Source organism: Malus sylvestris, chromosome 13, assembly GCF_916048215.2.
Source record: "Malus sylvestris chromosome 13, drMalSylv7.2, whole genome shotgun sequence".
Classification (NCBI taxonomy): domain Eukaryota; kingdom Viridiplantae; phylum Streptophyta; class Magnoliopsida; order Rosales; family Rosaceae; genus Malus; species Malus sylvestris.
Genome location: NC_062272.1, coordinates 9996732 through 10015172, shown reverse-complemented (window position 1 = coordinate 10015172; position 18441 = coordinate 9996732). Strand labels below are relative to the sequence as shown.

Sequence of the window (18441 nt, the reverse complement as noted above, 5' to 3'; positions counted from 1 at the left end):
AAGTAATTGCACGTATTCAAAACTTATTAGGTCGCAGAGTATTTTTGTTCAAAAAAAAGAAAGAAATGATAATTGATCATAGAATCAATACCAAGAGAATTGATAGCCAATCTGAGCTGAAAAGTAAGTATTTTTCAAAAGAGAAAAGAGCTATTGGCAAAGTGATATGTATTTGTTTGAAGGAGAAAAGTAAGATTAAATTCGAGTTTCATAAGGCATACCCAAAAAAAAGGTAAAAGTAAAAGTTTGGAATATTTTTTTGGAAATCTTAACGAAACATTCCTGGTATTGTTCATTTTTAATGGTAAGGACATTTTTACCTTCAAAAGTCACTCTTGTATTATTCACTTACACCTTTATTTTGTCACATAAAGAGCTTGTTTTTCTTTATAAGAGTGTCTTTGGGTTTTTGCCGAACTAGAACGTAGGAGAAATATTGATGATAATTATGCAATAGAATAATAAAGATGTTTCACACTTAAAGTTTGAGTTGGGTTTAGAAAGAAACTATATAGATATTGACACAAATATAGATGAATTTGGAAAAATAAAATACCAAATAAAAAGTAATTGCACGTATTCAAAGTATTTTTATTAAAAAAAAGAGAGAAGAGAATTGATTATAGAATCAATACCAAAAGGATTGATAGCCAATCTGAGCTGAAAAGCAAGTATTTTTCAAAAGAGAAAAGAGCTATTGGCAAGGTGATATGTATTTGTTTGAAGGATAAAAGTAAGATTAAATTCGAGTTTTATAAGACATACCAAAAAATAAAGGCAAAAATAAAAGTTTGGAATATTTTTTTTGTCACATAAAAAGGTAAGCACAACGGCATGCCGTTTGGAGATGGGACTTGGAACAAACAGATTAAAGAAGCACGACGTCGTTCCAATTTTTGTTTTGGACGACAGCAGGCAGAGTTCCACGGTCGAGAGATGTGGGTCCAGCCCCTTCCAGTGGTCTTGACGGTGAAGCCATGGAGCTCTCCTCACGGCGGCAGCCGCACAACCGCCTCTCTAGTTTCCCAGAATCCCAATATTCCATCTGCATCGACGCAGCAACTGCCGATACTCCCAAAACCCACTTTCAATTCAAGGACTCCATCCTCCCAAGTCCCAAACGCAACCGCTGCTATCTTCTTCTTCCTCCTCCTCTGCTATTACTCCGTCCGCACAAACCGTCAAGCTCAGCGAATTCGATCCACCGCCGAGTTGGGCCTTCTCTCTCTCCTCTTCGTCCTCTCCACGGTAAAACCCATTCGCCCATTTTACCACTTAACCAGTAATTGCTGCTTATTGAGTTAATGGCGCTCTGACCTGCAGGATTCTGCGGCGGTTTTCTCCTTCGCTGTACTTTACATTCTATCAATAAACGTAAGCCACTCACTCGCTCACTCACATCCCCTGCATTTTTTTTGTGCTTTGAATTTTGAGCAATGGAATCATTTTATCAATTTGTGAGCGAATGAAGCTTATTGGGATTTCAGGCTATGAGAAGATTGGCAGCTTCAGTGGACAAACTATCCAATGTGGTGTCCCGGGAGGTGCCCGGAATGCTTTCTTCTCTCAAACTCTCCGGCGTTGAGATCAACAACTTGGCCAAGCAGCTTGCCGCTCTCAGGTAATTTGCATTTTCTTCCTTCCCCAATTCTCTTACATTGCTTATCAAATAAAAAACACATGCTTTTGCTCATACTATTTTGAATTTTTGGGGTTTTCAAGGGAACAGATTTCCGCAACTCGGTTTGACAAGAATTCACAATTTGTTGTTGAATCAAATTATGTACATGTAGTCTTGTAGATTTTCCCATTTAATCTCAACTTGGTGTGTGTATGGATGTATACTCTTGAATCGAGTATTTGCAGATTTAATCAAATTTTCAACTTTGTTTATAGGAACAATGTTAAGTTGTATGATTTATTAAAAAGCTACAAACTTTGGGCCCATTTCGATAACCATTGCGTTTTTAGCTTTTAGCCTTCGTCTTTTGTGCCATTGATGGAGGAAAAGTACAAGGGAGAAGAGGAATGAAGAAGGATAAAGGAAAAATGGTAGAAGTAATGAGAAATGAGCGTGTATGGAAGAATGACACACAATATGAAAATTAAAACCCAAAATTTGAAAACAATTTTAAGTTGTTTTCGCTTTCAAGTTTTTGTTTTCATATAGTTTCCTCCATTTCCTCCTCCTCTCTCCCACCACCTCTCTTCATCCTTCTCCACACCTACTTTCCCTTCTAGCACAAAAAATGAAATATAAATATGACAACCAAAATGGTTATCGAACGGATTCTTTAGTCTAACTCGTTCCTTGCTTCATATTAGGAGACTGAAACTACGTGGCTTTGTAGTTTGTGTGATCGGCCTACCTAATTTGGGTTGCGATCATCAGTACAATGTGTCTCATTCCTTGTACTTTGTAGATGCCAAAGCTAGGCTTTACTTTGACAATCTCATCTAGAGTTTGATATAGTTGTTTGAATTATAATGCTAAATCAAAACGTCTTTGATTTCTCTGTTGGTTCAATAACAAGCAGAGTTGAACATGAATAGGGGGGGGGGGGGCTTTACAAAGTTTATAATTTGGCATACTTCTTGAGCGTTTCACCAGCGCCTTTTGCGTGCTCCGGCACAGGCATGTTGCTTAAAAGAGTAACTCTTGATGATGATACGATGGATTTGATGTCTGAGTTCGAAGGATCAATCTTCCATAGTTTCACATCCCAAACCTGCCCAAAAATAACCAAAACCGAAAACAATCCTTGAATGATGTAATCCGTTGATCAATATTCGTGACAGAAAAGGAAATGATAAACTGATGAAAGATGAAAAACCAATGTGGATAATTGGGTATTGGCATTCACATTTCTTTAGTATAAATCTCTTTCAGTAGGAAGTTATCTGGAAATAGATTGTTGGGAAGAATGAGATGGAGAATTGATAATGATATAACTGTTGTGTTTTAATTGGAAATGATAGTTGCTGATGAAGACTTGAGAGGATTACCTGAATGGTCCTACCGACATTGACCGGGCAGGCTTCAGCAAAGATATGGTCGTCGAGCTGGGCGGGCTTCAAATGGCTGATGCTGAGGTGAATCCCGGCCACCCTTTGGAAACCAGAGGCCAGGCGCGCTCCCATGCTAGCCAGGGCCTCAGAGATGAGCGCTGATATCCCTCCATGTAGCACCTTGAATGGCTGGTCTCAGCAGGAAAGAATGGTAAAGTAGTTAGTCATATATGTTTTGTTTTGCTTCTGTAATTAACATCTTTCAGAAATTTGAGCAGGAAAAGATTCATGATATGAAAAGAGAAAGAAGATGATGACCTGGACGCAGTTTTCGGTGACATGGAGGCGACCAGAGACCTTGTTGAGGGTTATCTCTTCAAGCTCGAACCCGAGCGCACCTAGTGGAGCATCCAGAGTCGACGTCGTCGATGGCGGCAATAACGACGGCGCTGATGGCTGAGATTGGGACTGAGAAGCCATATCTGTAGCAAACATGACTGCGAATATATTTAACTGACATATATATATACTGGATTTGGTTTGTGTATTGTTTTTAGACGATGAAACCATAGCAATCCAAATTGCCCTTCGATTATTTAGTGGATGGTAAGACTTTTCCACTGTGTTGAATTATTGTATACATCTGGAGGTCAAAAATATCATATTAGGATCCAGAACACACACTATTACGTAGGGTCCACTTTGTAACAACAATCCAAACTGTCTATATTTTAGTAGATCAATAAACATATAACTCAATCCAACGGTCACATTGTTTTGAATTTAGGTGATTTTTGATAAATATAATCTTTTTGATGTAAGATGAAAAAGATAGACAAACGCGTGTACGTTCAAATCCTAATCCATACTGAACCGTACAGAAGCGTGCCCAGGCCTACCCATATGTACTATGATCGATTTGACATTTTCTGGGCCTTGGTTGGTGGTGACAAGTGAGGATCTGGATCCTCTTTGTGAGGATTCCGAGAATCCTTAAATCATATCAATTCATCATTATATCGTGCGGTCAGAAATTATTGTAAATTATTTTATTTAAAATTGAATACAAATAGTACTTTACGAAAACTGACCACACGATGCACTATAAACGAATGTGATTAAAGAATCCCTAAAATTCTCACAAAGAAAATCCGACGAGAATCCTCTCTTTCGGTGGTAACCTATCGTTTGTTAATTTCTGGAGGGTCCACTGGCTGCCAAGATCCCCAGGGAAGGAGGAAGGAAGGGTAGTTTGGTCCATTCACACATCCCATTCGTGAGGATGGGGATAGGTAGGCGGGGCATCGGTGATGCATGTGACGCAAGAGGAGAAGGAGAAGTTGATTAGGACTAGGTGCCTGGTCTTCGTCACCTGTCAATTTTGGCTCCGCATTTCCTCCGCCACCTTTGCTCTTTTTCTCCCGCCATCAAAGTTCCCCGGTAATGCCAGAATATTTTTTATTTTTATTTTCTCCAATAGATTAATTCGCACGTTGCTTAAATACTATTTTTCTGTTTCAGAATAAATGATAATTATTTATATTAAAGTAGTGGAAGAATGACTTAAGTCTCATAATTAGTCAATCATAATAATGTGGTTCGAATTTGATTTTGACGAGAATCGAACATAAGAAACTATAGTGCTAAGTGACGAGTTGCTTAAATACTTAAATGTGTGTGTGTGTGTGTTTTTTTATTTTTTATTATTATTAACAATTTTCATTAAGTGTACATAACATTAAGTGCTATAAAAAGTGAATGGTTTGAAATTGAATATGAAAGACTTAATAGTCGTAAAGTTTAAATTTAACAAGGTGCATGATCTACCGCTTTCTTGCAACACCAGCTGACATTGATCAGAGAGAATCATCTGAATGAGATGAAGTCCAATACTGTCGATGTACTATGTCATGAGGAGGTGGATGTTGGTCCTAAAATCTTAAGGCTATTAGATCAAGACTAAAGTACTATGAGCAATAGAATTGTCGAAAAACAATTTTAGGTGACCGAAGCTGAATAATTCATGAACCAAAACATATAGCTTTCATTAATTGTTTTCAACAGATAATGGTCTAGTCCCGTGCTTGTTTTATTTTATTTTATTTATATTAATAATAAAAAGTAGTAGAAGTGGGACGGGTGGAGAGTTTCTTGGTGCAACGGTTCTTTCTTTTTCAGGTAAGGATTGGTGTCTTGCACGTGATTGTTGACGAAAAACCAATCTCGAGCCATCCTGTCTCTAAAAATTTTACAAAAAATTAAAAAAAAAATTTAACACCTAAAAAACTGTAGCACATAGTACTGAAGTCACATCTCAACATTATTATATAAGTTTTATCTGTTTTTTTTTGTCATATTTTTTATAAGTTTTATCATATTAATAGTTTGTATCTTTTGACTTTTGTACAAAATAAAGTAATTATATTATTATTTAATTTTAAGGTTGAATTGCATGTATAAACTCCTCGCAACTCAATTCATGTTTAAAACACTTTATTATCAGACTTTAAACGTAATCAAGTTGATTATTACTATACTTTACATGTAACCTCAGTCAATCGATTTTTTTTCTTCTTATAGTTTGATTCTTTAAGCATAGTCGTTATAGGTGACCTAGTTACATAAATATTACTAATATAATGTTTGCCTATACCATTATCTTTAGGAAACAATTTTGACTGCATCTTGATCCGCATAATTTTGGTCACACCCCGATCACAACATAACATTTTTTTTTTTTTTGTATATATCAACATACAAACATATCATTAGTCAATGTGTTTTTATTTTATTTTTTTAAGTTAAAAATTAATTCAAATTTGCAACACAAAATATTTGACAAACATACGCAGCCAGGTCCAACGCCGGACCAAACGTTGGAAAACTAATTCAAATCCAGTCCCATTCAGTGTCGTGAAGGAGCCTCTTTAAATGTTTCCCACTTTTTTTTTTTTCTTGACCGACTAATGCTTTTTACTCTATAATATTAATTTATACGTCTTATTCCCACGGGCACGTTTACTTAGTATGTTTATTTATTTATTTTATTAGAATTGGTTATGACATATACCAAATTCCGACGTGAGATTGGTTTATTTTTCATTCTTTGTATGTTAGTAAATGTTAAATATGTCAATAATGAAAATAATACAGATACCTTCATGCTCATTCTTTGTAGTCATAACACGAATTTCTTGTTATTCATTCTCTTGTTTTTCTGTTATCTTGATTTTTTAGATATCTTGTTAGTCACACTCTTGGCAGTATCATTAATAAGTGCAGACAATTTAAAAGAGGTATTGGGGATTGTGAATTGATTCATGTGTATAGGGAGAAAAACATAATTGCGAATGGTTTTAAGACTGTTGATATGATGGGGGCCTTATGACTCACCTTTTATGTAATAATATCTCTTTAAGCTAGTTTCAGGGTGTTTCACTTTCACCCCGTTTATTACCCAAAAAAAAAAAACATGAGAAAGACGATCACTATTTTCTACCGAAGTAGAATTGGGGGAAAATAAAGAGTTATAAAACGAAAAGTTTTCTCGTCGTTTCCCAATATTTTAATTTGCAAGAATCTAATTACATTTTGCTATAAGGGATGTTGATTCTTTGGTTGAAGTGAGAAATTATACAAGGAAATAATGGAAAATATAAGCATAAAATGAAAAAAGTTTTTTTCGCTGCCGAGAGTCGAACCCGATATATTTGTATGCAAGAGTCCAATTAAAGTTTGCAATAGTCCAATAATACCATGAGAAATATTTAAAGAAACTAATGAAAAAGGTTTAAAAACTTTGAGTTTTAACGATAAGGACAAAATAAAAGGTACAATGAATAGTACCATGATTAACTTTTTAACGTAAAAATATGATTTTTCATTAAAATAAACAGTACCGTGAGTTTTTCGTTAAAATTCATAAATATTAACCATTAAAGTTCAAATCCATTAAAATCGTGGGCCATTTATCATTTGAGTAACTCGGCCATAGTCCAAGTTGAAGTTACTTAAAAATCTTTGCTTCATGTGCTACAAGAAGTTGACACGCGTCATAGTAAATGTTTATGTTTCTTACTAGCACTACATAAATCTAATCGTTTATTCTCAACAATTTATATTCAAAAAGAAAATTACTATTTTTTTATTATTGAATAAGATGCTTTATTAAATATCATAAGATAGTACATAGGATAGCAGATAATTTATCTAAAATTCAAATGTGAATATCAGGAACTAAAGCTATGTCTTTGTTAAAAGGCACGTTGCCTAATTGATCATCACGAGGCATAAAATTAAAAAAAATCTCACAAATACGAATACTAAAATTTCACTTTGGTTAATTAGAGTTGTGGTGTCTAGTTTTCATTTTGTTAGAAAGATCTTGAGTTTAAAATTTCAAGGACAACAGTTGTTGAATAAGGTTTTGATCAGTCGTGTGCATTTTATTTAGTTGTAGTTGTGTAGAGGAATGTCTTTTAGATTATATATAGGGACACTTAGGATGCGGTCTCTAGCTATCAATATTATTTGATTGAAACCTTGTTAGTTTTTAGTTTTTTATTGAGGTCCCTGACATTAATGTAATAATGTAAGTTACTATATTCTTTAAATTAAAAATTAAAAATTGAAATTTGTAATTGTTTATATTAATGAGATTTTAAATAAAACCCATAATTTATGAGATTAAAAATAATAAAATATAAATTATACTCTCTATTATATTGTGTGTGTGTACATATATGTATGGGTACATTAACAAAAAAAGTTATTGTACCAAAACATGGATACATTCTCAAATCAACGAAAAAGAATGTACTCATATAAGTTTAAACATGGATTAAAAAATTTGAAAGGATTTTATATTAAAAAAGGGTACATTTTACATATAACAAATTGATATATTTGAGAATGGGTACATTTAAGATTAAAAAAATTAAAAAATTATATGAATGGGTACATTTAAGATTAAAAAATTGAGAATCTTTTTATATATATAAAAAAAAACTAATAGGTACAAACTTAATTTAATTTAATTTTTTATTATTTTGGAAATGTTTGAATTGAAAATTAATTAGAAGTTTAATAGAGGTGTGAGTATTAAACCCTAAATTAATTACTAATTTTTATATTAAAAAATTATATAATAAACATGTAAATTTATTATCACATTAATGCTAGGGACTTGAATCAAAATTTGAGAACTAATAAGGTCTTAGTCAATGAACAGTAAGAATTAGGGACCGGATACTAATTTTTCCTTATATATATATGTAGTGATTGTCATTCTGCCACATGGCCAAGTTTGCGATATGATCGTACTAAGTATATCATCCCCTTGTTTCTAATTATATATCATATACACAAGGGGGCATAAAGTTTAAGGCATAAACATCCCAGATGTGAATACAACAAGAAAAGCATATAATACTGAATTAGTGACTAATGAAGCAAACCAAAGGCAACAGGAAGAGATCTTGTGCCCTAAATTTTGAATAGAAAAGCCTGAAAAAAGAAGATGTGCATACCAAACTCTGGCTCCAGTGCAGGACTTCTTTGAGATCCTTCAAAGCTATGGACAGCTTGAATGCACTGCTTGTAGCTGTTAACGGGTTTGTGGGGGCTTTCCTAAACCCTTGACAACCAATGCTTATCCCAAAAGTCAACCAAGAAAAAGTTAATTAAAGAGAAAAGCACTGCACATTCAAAAGCTGTTTTTGAACTTTTGCTTCCATCTATGATCTCATCTTCCTAAACTCATTCGTCTAGGGATTTCTTATCTAGGTACAAAGTATTTGGTGGAACTTTATCTAGCTACCAAATATTTAATGGCAACCAATTATGCTCTTTAAGCAATTTGATTAACTGCAAGCTGCAGTCATTTTCAACCTTTGAGCTCGATAATCCTAAAGTCTCAGCAAAGTTCAACATATTTTTGTGAAAAAACTGGTCTTGGCTCTCAGTTTTAATTTATGTTTGACTCGGGAGCAAAATGTACATCTATGGTGCTATAAGTTCTTTGTACAGGATGTTAGTTTTTGTAAATGTTATCGTCGATAATGTATTAGTAACATGTACGTTAATTATTTACATGTTATTGACGCTTTACCAATACCATATCGACGGTCTGTTCTTTAAAAAAGGAAATACGCTCCATATAAGAGAACGTTTAAGATAAAACAAGATAAGATCAAACATTGTTTTGGTTTCTTGGGTCTATCATCTATTGCATGTTCTTCTGATTTTATTTTTTTCACTTCATAAAAGCACTTCATTGGCTTTAAATTCCATGGGTTTGCTTTCCAAGAGATCCAATAAATTGAGAGAAGTACCCTCTAAAACGAACATGTATCCTATTTAAAATTTTTTATAATTTCTCAAAACATATCTTAAGAACATTTTTGAAAATAATTTTCTTTAAGACTCAAAAATTTGATTGGTTTGTGATTTAAATTTTTTAAATCTTATGACTTAAACAAAACAAAGAGATCTAAAAAGAGGAGGAGAGGGAGACAGGGGAGAGAGGAGGAAATAAAGTAAGAGATAATTGAAGGAAAGAGAAAGAAGAGAGAGGATCAAACTAAATAGTGAGGAAGATGAGTGAGAGAAATAACCAAGATAATGAAGAGAGCGGATTGGAGAAGATACGAAAACGGTAAAAAAAAAAAAGGAGAGAGAAAGAAGAAAAGAGAAAGAGAGTTTTGGAGTGAGAGGGGAGGAGAGAAAGAAAAGAAATGAGTGAGTTTAAGTTTAAAAACTCTAAAAATTCATTTTTTTTTATGTTTTTAGAGAATAGACTGTTGTAACCCTATTAGATTAGGAATGTGATTGTGTAAATCCTAGTAGATATATGAATGTATCTTATATTCCTATTAGGAGTAGATTACCTATTAAATGTTGTAATCCTAAAGGGTAAGAAATTAACATTTCCTACTACTATAAATAAATGAACAATGGGGTGAAATAACAGACACCCACAATTACACATCTCTCTCTTCTTCTTCTCTATTGCCGCACATTTCTCTATCTCTATGACCTCCATAATTGGTCAGTAAATTATACCTACAACACGTTATCAACACGCTCTTGAAGCTGCGCCAAAGAGAGTTTGATCTTTAATCTGGGGAGTAATACGTTTTAATCATTCTTTTTATGATTAATTTATTATTTTGAATTGATCTACTTGCTATTGATTCAATTTAATTTTTCTGTGTTGAACGTAATACAACGCATTGGAGATGCAATTCATGCTTTCCGAGAAAGATCTTCTACAAATTCAAAGGCTTTTATTGTTTTTTGCAAATTAGGTACACTTAAAATAAAGTAAGATATTTGAAACGACCTTGAAGCATGAAAACATTCCTCATGATGCATGAACATCCTATGTTTATATTTTCTTTCCGATATATATATATATATATATATATATATATATATTGTATATGTTCATATATTTGTTTCATGCATCGCACAATTAAACTGTTATGTGGAATTTGTGAGTCAAATTATATCAAATAAATTAGAAGCATATTTAGGGTTTCCTAAACCCTAAGGGATTAAAAAAAAAAACGAATTGGGTATGGTGCGGCACACCCACCGCACAATCACTATGGACACAGCAACCAGGCCACGACCTGGATTTCACCTCGGCATGGCCTGAAGCCCCGAGCCCATGCACGCTAACCTTGGCCCGCAGCCATCTAACCAACCCAGTTGGCTGGGTTTTCCTTCCCTGACCTGCTTGCCACAACCCTTATGGTTGCTGGGCTTGTGCAGCAGCCCTGGTCTTTGGTCCACTACTAACAAGCCTAACTTGTTGGGCCATGTGTCACGACCCACTGCCTGCCATGCATGACGCCAGCCCAATACGGCTGGGGTGTCCCTCGTAACCTGTAAGCTTTTGGGCTTGCTCTCGTGCCATCCCTGCAATCCAAACTAAAACCCAGTTGTGGTTGGGGTTAACCTGCAATCACTCCCGAGGCCCTTTTTGGACCCTGCCTTTTCTACTTAAGGCACCCAACTTGTGCCCCTTACCTACGGCACCTAGCCTAAATTATTTTGGGGATATACTTTTGATCCAATGATATTATTTTAATATTATTATGCTTCTACAATCGACCCTGTATGGCCCGATTTATTGAATTAATTAAAAGTGACATGCAATCCATTAATTTGATAATGAATCTAAAATTATTGACCTGAAGATCACTTTTGGACATTAACGATTCAATAATTTATTTTTATACTTTGAACCGTTGATATAATTTCTTAGTCCCGAAGCACTCACACTTGAGTTCATGAAGCAACTCAAATCCACTACACTTAGTTGTATATTGCATTTTGTGTTCTTGCAGGAACCTCTCTTTTATGAACTAAACGTTCATAAACTAAATTGAACCTGTAGTTTCAAATTTAGTGCCTTTGAAACCCGAAGTTTTCTTAAAAAATACACCTATGAAAACTCGACGTTTTTCATGAAAACCATATCTTAAAACTCAAATGTTCTAATTTTGATGCTTATGGATGATTCATTCCCATAGCAACAATCATAATCTTGTTCCCTCCAATTCAGTGGATTGTTGAACCATCACAAGTTCGATTTTCCTGATTTGGACGTTTATAAGAGAAACCACTTTATGTAGGGTATAAGACGTGAATCTCCACTTCACTATCAAGAAGCTGAGAAACCATTGAAGCCAATAATGGCATGGAATAGCTGAATAAGCCTCCGCCATGATCTTCATTCGAAGACTTATACTCAAAGCATTACAAATAGAAATACCTCTCGATCGAGAATTCCATGGCTCTTTGGCTCGCTCATACGGACTGTCTAATCATGAAAGAGATTGCCTGAAGCACATCATGATTACGTCCATGAATGAGTTCAATTCTGAAATTTATAAATCTTGTCGAATATTGACTAGAGAATACTTTTCTCGTCCTTCCTTGTTTCTAACTAGCCCCTGAAGCAGTAATGTAGAAAGCGGAAGTTTACCAAATTCTCAGATCTGATTACTACCACAAATGTGAAAGAAATGTATATACCCATTTCAGCTGGAGTCTACCGAATAGCTCAACCCAGTTCGGTCAAAGCCTGCCAAATGGTGATGCACTGCTTTGGCAGGGATACACTGAATGACATATTCTCTCACAATCCAATTTCGAGTTTGTTTTTACAACATATGGTAGAATCATGGCCTGCCTAGGTGTGGCATCATGCCCGAAGCATGATCATTGGTACCTAAGACCTAAAATTTCAAGAATAAGGGAAAATATTCCTGAACCTTAACCCTGCAGAATCTATTTCAATCTCGATGAAATAGACCATTGGTTATGCACCTGTTCGTGCCCCTACCAATGTTGTTAAGGAGTACCATTCTAGTAGTCAATACGTGAAACTAATTTTTCTCCACCAAACACTGTTGGAAGAGCAGAATTTTGACATGGATGGCCTTGTTGGTCGAATCCCCTTAGTAAACCTTTACTTTGTGAACATTTTTCCATGTTCTTGGATTCAAGTTTGGTATATGTTTTACTTATAGATAATCTTATTGATATTGTCCTCGAATATGAGTTAATTGAATCATGTTTCTTAATACATGTGACTGATTCAATTAAACACGTGATTAGGTATGAATGTGGGAAAGTTAGTTGTTTGGATGAATACATACAACGCACACTAACTTTACACCTAAATCACATCTCTAACAACGACTTCAGGTATATCCAACCTGATTAAGAGTATTGACACGCTCCTTATTGTATGAATGGTACTGAATCACCATTTAAGGGACCTTAAATTCTCCCTAACGTTGAGTTTTTAAGGATATTTGAGATGACAATGATCATAAATGAAACCATTGAAGGACATAGAGTGAAATATCTTTGCACCACCTCCAAAAATGAGCCTGAAGCTTTGATTTGGGGCCAATGGGTTGTCTCCCAACTAGGAACACACCACATGTGGCCAGCCTAGAGTTGGGTGATTGAGCAGTTTACTTATTTTGACACGACCATTTGGGACACTTAGGTCGAACAATGATGCTACGACGCATCTCCTTACCCGAAGTAAGGATCTTGTGCCTACAAGCACACTTTGCCAAGCCTGCTCATTAGGGAAATCGATTTTCTATATCATCCCTCGCAAAGATACGAAATCACCCTTTTTTTTACAGTTGATTCAAGAGAATATATGTGTACTAATCCAACCAAAATGCGGACCATATAAATACTTATGGTTTTGATTGATGAATTGACAAACTGATCACATGTTTGTCCACACACATTGCTGCTAAACCTTCTGGCTGATGAACCTTACTTATCCCTTAAAGTCCAGGAGACTGGATAATGATTGAGAGTTTACATTGACGGTTTTCCATAAAGTATTGCATGTATTTTGGGTTTATAATTGAACATCAAATTCCCATGTTCACCCCAAATAGCCTCACCTACCGATCATAAAATGCAATTTAAATGATCGCCCAAATTTTGGTAAACATACCAAGTTTTTTGGTTTTTGCCTAGGGCTATGCAATCTTCTACGCAACTATGTTGGTCCGCATTGAGGCCCATTGCCACCAAACCTATATGACGTTACCGTTGGTTACTGGGTACGAATATGACGATTTTCGTATTTACGCATTTGGGTGCGCATTCCATGTGCCAAGTTGCGCCGCCATAACATACCACCATGGGTCCTCAAAGAAGGATATGTATCTTTTGTCGATCATGATTCTCCTTCACACTAACTCTCTTTGAGCCCTTGCACGCAATCTCTTTACCGCTCATTTACGAGTTGCCACTTTAATGAGACAGTCTTCCTACCGTTAAGGGGAGATAAGAACGTCAACGTTCTTGGAGAACGACGCCAATTTGCGTAGACGTTGCCCACTATGTCTCATCTCGATCCCCATGCCGCACAAGTGCGATAAGTAAGTGCGATGAATTCTAGTTTTCAGAATGTTGCTCCGGACGCATTCCTTTGATCTATCTGAAGTGACGAGATTATATATCAGCTGCAAACATGTCTACAATGATAGACGTACTTAATAGACGTCGAGTCAAAATCCCTGAAGGGTGTGCCGCCCCTGTTGGACGGTCCGTTACACCGGCGGATAACCAATCAATCTGTCTTGGCCTGGAGCACGACAAATCATTCGGTTCGTAGGATTCACTTCATCAACTGTACTTGCTTCATCATTGAAGACCTGATGCGCCATTTACTTGAGTATTTACACACTATGTGATTGTGCAAATCCTAGTAGATGTGGGAATATATCTTATATTCCTATTAGGAGTAGATTACCTATTAAATGTTGTAATCCTAAAGGGTAAGGAATTAACATTTCCTACTATTATAAATAAAGGCACAATGAGGTGGAATAACAGACACCCACAATTACATATCTCTCTCTTCTTCTTCTCTATTGCCGCACCTTTTTCTTTCTATGACTTCCATAATTGTTCAGTAAATTATACCTACAACATAGACTAATTTTTTGAGTTAGTTGTGAGTTCAATTTTTGAAAATAGTTCTACCAAATAAGTTTTTAAGGCCTAAAACTTGAAAATTGTTTTTGAGTTTAAAAAGTTGGATTCAAGTAGACTATCAAACATGTCTTAGTTTTCTGTAGGCATTATTTTAAAAACAGTCAGAGGCATCTTTTTGGAGGGCAAAAAGAAGAGAGAGTTGGAAGAAAAGCCATTGATATTTTCATACCATTGCAACAACATATACAAAATCTTGCTTGTTAAGAAAACAAGAGAGAAAAAACCAAGTAGAAGATGGGAAAGCAATCTTCACTCTTCGGTTTCTGCAACATATTCAAGGCCTGCTGGCAGTAGAGACGATACATATTACTCCGATGATGGCAGTGTTTATGTTGGACGGAGAATATGGCCCGGTGATGAGGACAGAGGAGGCTGGACGGCCGAGCCTGGCATTGACCGCAAGGCCAATGCTTTCATCAGCACAATGTGTCTCATTCCTTGTACTATGTCGATGCCAAAGCTAGGTTTTACTCTGACAATCTCGTCTAGAGTGTGACATAGTTGTTTGAATTATACTGCTAAATCAAAACGTCTTTGATTTCTCTGTTGGTTCAATAACAAGAAGAGTTGAACATGAATAGGATACAACAAAGTTTATAATTTGGCATACTTCCTGAGTGTTTCACCAGCGTCTTTCGCGTGCTCTGGCACAGGCATGTTGCTTAAAAGAGTAACTCTTGATGATGATACGATGGATTTGATGTCTGAATTTGAAGGATCAATCTTCCATAGTCTCACCTCCCAAACCTGCCCAAAAAGCCAAACCCGAAAACAATCCTTGAATGATGTAATCCGTTGATCAATATTCGTTACAGAAAAGGAAATGATAAACTGATGAAAGATGAAAAACCAATGTGGATAATTGGGTAATGGCATTCACATTTCTTTAGTATAATTCTATTTCAGTAGGAAGTAATCTGGAAATAGAATGCTGGAAATAAGAGTGGAGAATTTATACATTGAGCCTATGCAGATAACGTTGTGTTTTAATTGGAAATGATATAGTTGATGATGAAGACTTGAGAGGATTACCTGAATGGTTCTGCCGACGTAGGCCGGCGAGGCTTCAGCAAAGATATTGTCGCCGAGCTGGGCGGGCTTCAAATGGCTGATGCTGAGGTGAATCCCGGCCACCCTTTGGAAACCAGAGGCCATGTGAGCTCCCATGCTAGCCAGGGCCTCAGAGATGAGTGCTGATATCCCCCCATGTAGCACCTTGAATGGCTGGTCTCATCAGCAAAGAATGGTAAGTAGTTAGTCATATATGTTTTGCTTTGCTTCTGCAATTAACATCTTTCAGAAATTTGAGCTGGAAAAGATTCATGATATGAAGAGAGGGAAGATGATGATGCTGACCTGGACACACTTTTCGGTGACATGGAGGCGACCAGAGACCTTTTTGGGGGTTATCTCTTCAAACTCGAACCCGAGTTCCCCTAGTGGAGCATCCAGAACCGACGTCTTCGAGGGCGGCAATGGCGACGGCGCTGATGGCTGAGATTGGGACTGAGAAGCCATATCTCTACCAAATATGAATCTGAGATTGGTCTGTATATTATTATTGGACGATGAAACCAAAGCAATTCAAACTTCCCCTTCGATTATTGAATGGATGGTAAGACTTTTCTATCGTCTTAAATTGTTGGATACATCTGGACGGCAAAATATCATATCAGGATTCAGGAACACACCCTTTTGACACGTATTTTGATATTTTGTAAGTTTTATTTTGTAATTTATTTTAACTTTTGATACATATTTTGATATTTTGTAAGTTCCACTTCATAATTTATTTTAACGATTTAGATAGCTTATATTTTAGTAGATCATTTATAGATTATTTTTGCAAAAAATTAGTCAAATCCAAAACCGTTGATATTTGTTTGTAGTGAAGAAAATTAACGAATATGTTTCTATAAAGAAACATAAAATTTAATCTAATAGTCACATTGTTTCATATTTAAGTGATTTTTTTTGTAGATATAATATAAAAGATAGACAGTCTTAGGATGAGGATCCTCTCTAGACTCTCTTTGTGGGGATCTATATTATCAATCTATCGTGTATATTCATCGTACATCGTACGGTCAGTTTTTATTAGGTATTTTTTATATTTACTTTTAAATAAAAAAATTAAAAAAATTTCTACTATACGATATGATATGAATGAATATAATTGATTGTTCTGATGCTAATCCCAAATCTTAACCCATATATCTCTTATCTACTAATTAATAATATCTTCTTTGTCAACCAAAAGAGAGTGAAAAGACAAATTAGTCTTCTATCACATAAAAAAAATGATGGGCAATAATGTAATTTTAAAGGTCCAAAATTTATTTTATTTTATTGAAAACTCACCTACAGGTGATGTTAAAATACCTCAAATATTTATAAAAAAATTATTTAATTAATTAAAAAAAAAAAACTTCCCACTCCCCTTGTTCTCTCTCTCACTCCCTCTCTCCTTCTTATTTTCTAAAACAATATATTCATACACACAAAATGTATAGACAAATGTTAGTACTATATTTATCATTTTCTAGTCCTTGGTTGGTGCCCCAGGGAAGGAGGAAGGAAGGGTAGTTTGGTCCATTCACACGTCCCAATGGTGAGGGTGGGATAGGTAGGCGGGGTATGGGTGACTTGCTCAAATAATATACAATATTCCACAGTAATGCCACAATATTTTTTTTTAGGTCAATTTTTTGGGTATGGGTCAATTTTGGCTCCGTATTTCCTCCGCCACCTCTGCTCTTTTTCTTCGGTAGATTAATTAGCACGTTGACTTGCTTAAATACTTATATGTGCAATAATTTTCTTTTATTATTACAAATTTTATTTAATTGTATTACTTTAACTATGAAATATAGATGGTTTGTCTAAAAGAAATCTTGATCCTACTGCTTGTGGAGGAGCTTTTCGGGATTGCCATGGTCAGTTTCTTGGTAGTTTCTACCAAGGGATTGGCAAATATATGAAACGTGTGTGTGTGTATATATATATCGGAAGGTAAATATAAATGTATGGGGTTCATACATCATGGGGAATGTTTTTATGCTCCATGGCTGTTTCAAATATCTTCCTTTATTTTAAACGTACCTGATTGACAGAAAACTATAAAAGCCTTTGAATTTGTAGAAGATCCTTCTCGGAAAGCTGGAATTAGAATTGCATCTCCAATACATTGTATCACGTTCAACACAAAAAAATTAAATTAAATCAATAGCATGTGGATCAATTCAAAATGATAAATTAATCATAAAAAGAATGATTAAAATGTAATACTCCCATGATTGAAGATCTAACTCTCTTTAACGCAGCATCAAAAGCGTGCTGATAATATATTGGAGGCATAATTTACTAAACAATTATGGAGGCCAGAGAGAGACGGGGTGTAGCATAGAGAGAGATGTGTAATTGTGAGGTGTGTAATATCTCGGCCCATTGTGCCTTTATTTATTATAGTTGGGAAGGTTAATTCCTTACCATAATAAGATTACAACTATAATAGGATAATATCTAGTCTAAGAGATATGGTAGAATCCCATAAGGATATCCTAGATATGTTAGGATTTACAAAATCACATTCCTAATCTAATAGGACTGCAACACTTCCTCTTTAGTGTGTAAATACTCAACTAAATGGCCCATTAGGTCTTCAACGATGAAGTAAGTTCAGTTGATGAAATCGTCGGCATAATGAGCGAATGCGAGTCTCAAATCAACGAAAAAAATATATAAAAGGTAAAACTCACAAAACCTCGCTATGTTAAAACCCAAGATGGGAGAAAAACTCACAGACTAAAGAGAAAAGTGAGTGAGAAGTTGTATTAAGTCAAAATTATACTTCTGGATGCAAGTAGAAGAGCTCAGAGGGGT

The 18441-nt window shown here is 35.3% G+C and overlaps 3 protein-coding genes across 7 annotated transcripts; 1 reads left to right on the top strand and 2 right to left on the bottom strand.

Moving 5' to 3' along the window:
- Positions 1–588: 588 nt before the first annotated feature.
- LOC126596388 (uncharacterized) lies at positions 589–15999 on the top strand. Of its 5 annotated transcripts, none has more exons than XR_007613955.1 (5): positions 598–1248; positions 1324–1374; positions 1488–1621; positions 2980–3225; positions 15811–15999. XR_007613955.1 is itself a non-coding variant. In XM_050262956.1 (4 exons), exons 1-4 carry the CDS (start codon positions 835–837, stop codon positions 1791–1793), a joined length of 663 nt encoding a protein of 220 aa, XP_050118913.1. In that variant the 5' UTR covers positions 589–834; the 3' UTR covers positions 1794–1947. The 5 variants fall into 5 exon arrangements, 3 of the variants coding, with proteins under 3 accessions (XP_050118913.1, XP_050118912.1, XP_050118914.1); XR_007613954.1 differs by lacking the exon at positions 15811–15999 and adding an exon at positions 3288–3604 and having other exon boundaries at positions 2980–3220; XM_050262956.1 differs by lacking the exons at positions 2980–3225; positions 15811–15999 and adding an exon at positions 1730–1947 and having other exon boundaries at positions 589–1248.
- LOC126596389 (1,4-dihydroxy-2-naphthoyl-CoA thioesterase 1-like) lies at positions 2492–3504 on the bottom strand. Its single transcript, XM_050262959.1, has 3 exons — positions 3328–3504; positions 3007–3198; positions 2492–2729 (listed from the first exon to the last, which is right to left on the bottom strand). Exons 1-3 carry the CDS (start codon positions 3502–3504, stop codon positions 2577–2579), a joined length of 522 nt encoding a protein of 173 aa, XP_050118916.1. The 3' UTR covers positions 2492–2576.
- LOC126596390 (1,4-dihydroxy-2-naphthoyl-CoA thioesterase 1-like) lies at positions 14699–16202 on the bottom strand. Its single transcript, XM_050262960.1, has 3 exons — positions 15916–16202; positions 15592–15783; positions 14699–15306 (listed from the first exon to the last, which is right to left on the bottom strand). Exons 1-3 carry the CDS (start codon positions 16075–16077, stop codon positions 15154–15156), a joined length of 507 nt encoding a protein of 168 aa, XP_050118917.1. The 5' UTR covers positions 16078–16202; the 3' UTR covers positions 14699–15153.
- Between the last annotated feature and the right edge of the window lie 2239 nt (positions 16203–18441).